General features: G+C 46.4%; 1 protein-coding gene across 1 annotated transcript in view; it reads left to right on the top strand.

The window, feature by feature from the left end:
• LOC119585031 overlaps positions 1 to 659 on the top strand; it is a 19,548-nt gene that overhangs the window by 7,019 nt on the left and 11,870 nt on the right. The window contains exon 12 of the mRNA XM_037933647.1: positions 367 to 644. Within this exon, the coding sequence (XP_037789575.1) occupies positions 367 to 644 (278 nt within the window). The remainder of the gene's footprint in view (positions 1 to 366; positions 645 to 659) is intronic.

The raw sequence follows: 659 nt of genomic DNA, 5'->3' as shown, positions 1-659 counted from the left end.
TTCAATAAATGCAACTTTTCTAAAGAAAGTCGATCTTCCTCCCTTTTTCTGCATGCAACACAGCAGATAGACAGACTGAATTCACACCTCACTCCATAGGCTGACTTTCCTGTACACATATAACAATAAGTTGAGTTAGAACATAGTTGGCTCTTGCATCCTACCATCTTGTCAGACATCAACACCTATTGGACTCAATTTCTGTCTGGCCTATTTTCAGTACCTGTATCTGCAACATATTGGCCAAGCCTGCAGTCTGAGTCTGTGTGTCTGTATATCTCTGTGTTTATGTGCATATCACTATCTTTGTATTTGTGTGTTGGCACCTTGCAACATGCATTAAAACCTCCTCCCACATGACCACAGATAGAAGAGCACATCACCCTCCTGCGCCGAGGCCACAAGAGCTCCAGACACTTCCCATTCCAAGCAGCAATGGACCTCCTGGAAGAGACAGAGACCTCGCTCTGCTTCTCTCCCGAGTCCCCCTCAAGAGACAGTGACCAGCTCTTGCCCTACTGGAGTCATGGAGCTGCCAGGCTCATGCTCGACCTTGTCATTCACTATAGGCAGGAGGGAATTAAGATGATGACGGACAATCTCTTTGCAGTCATTAGCCGCAACTTAGAGGAGGAGGGTTATAGGTATGGGAAGATGTG

The sequence above is a fragment of the Penaeus monodon genome, chromosome 19 (genome assembly GCF_015228065.2).
Source record: "Penaeus monodon isolate SGIC_2016 chromosome 19, NSTDA_Pmon_1, whole genome shotgun sequence".
Lineage (NCBI taxonomy): Eukaryota > Metazoa > Arthropoda > Malacostraca > Decapoda > Penaeidae > Penaeus > Penaeus monodon.
Note: the sequence above shows the minus strand (reverse complement) of the source record. Positions and strands in the feature narration are given on the sequence as shown.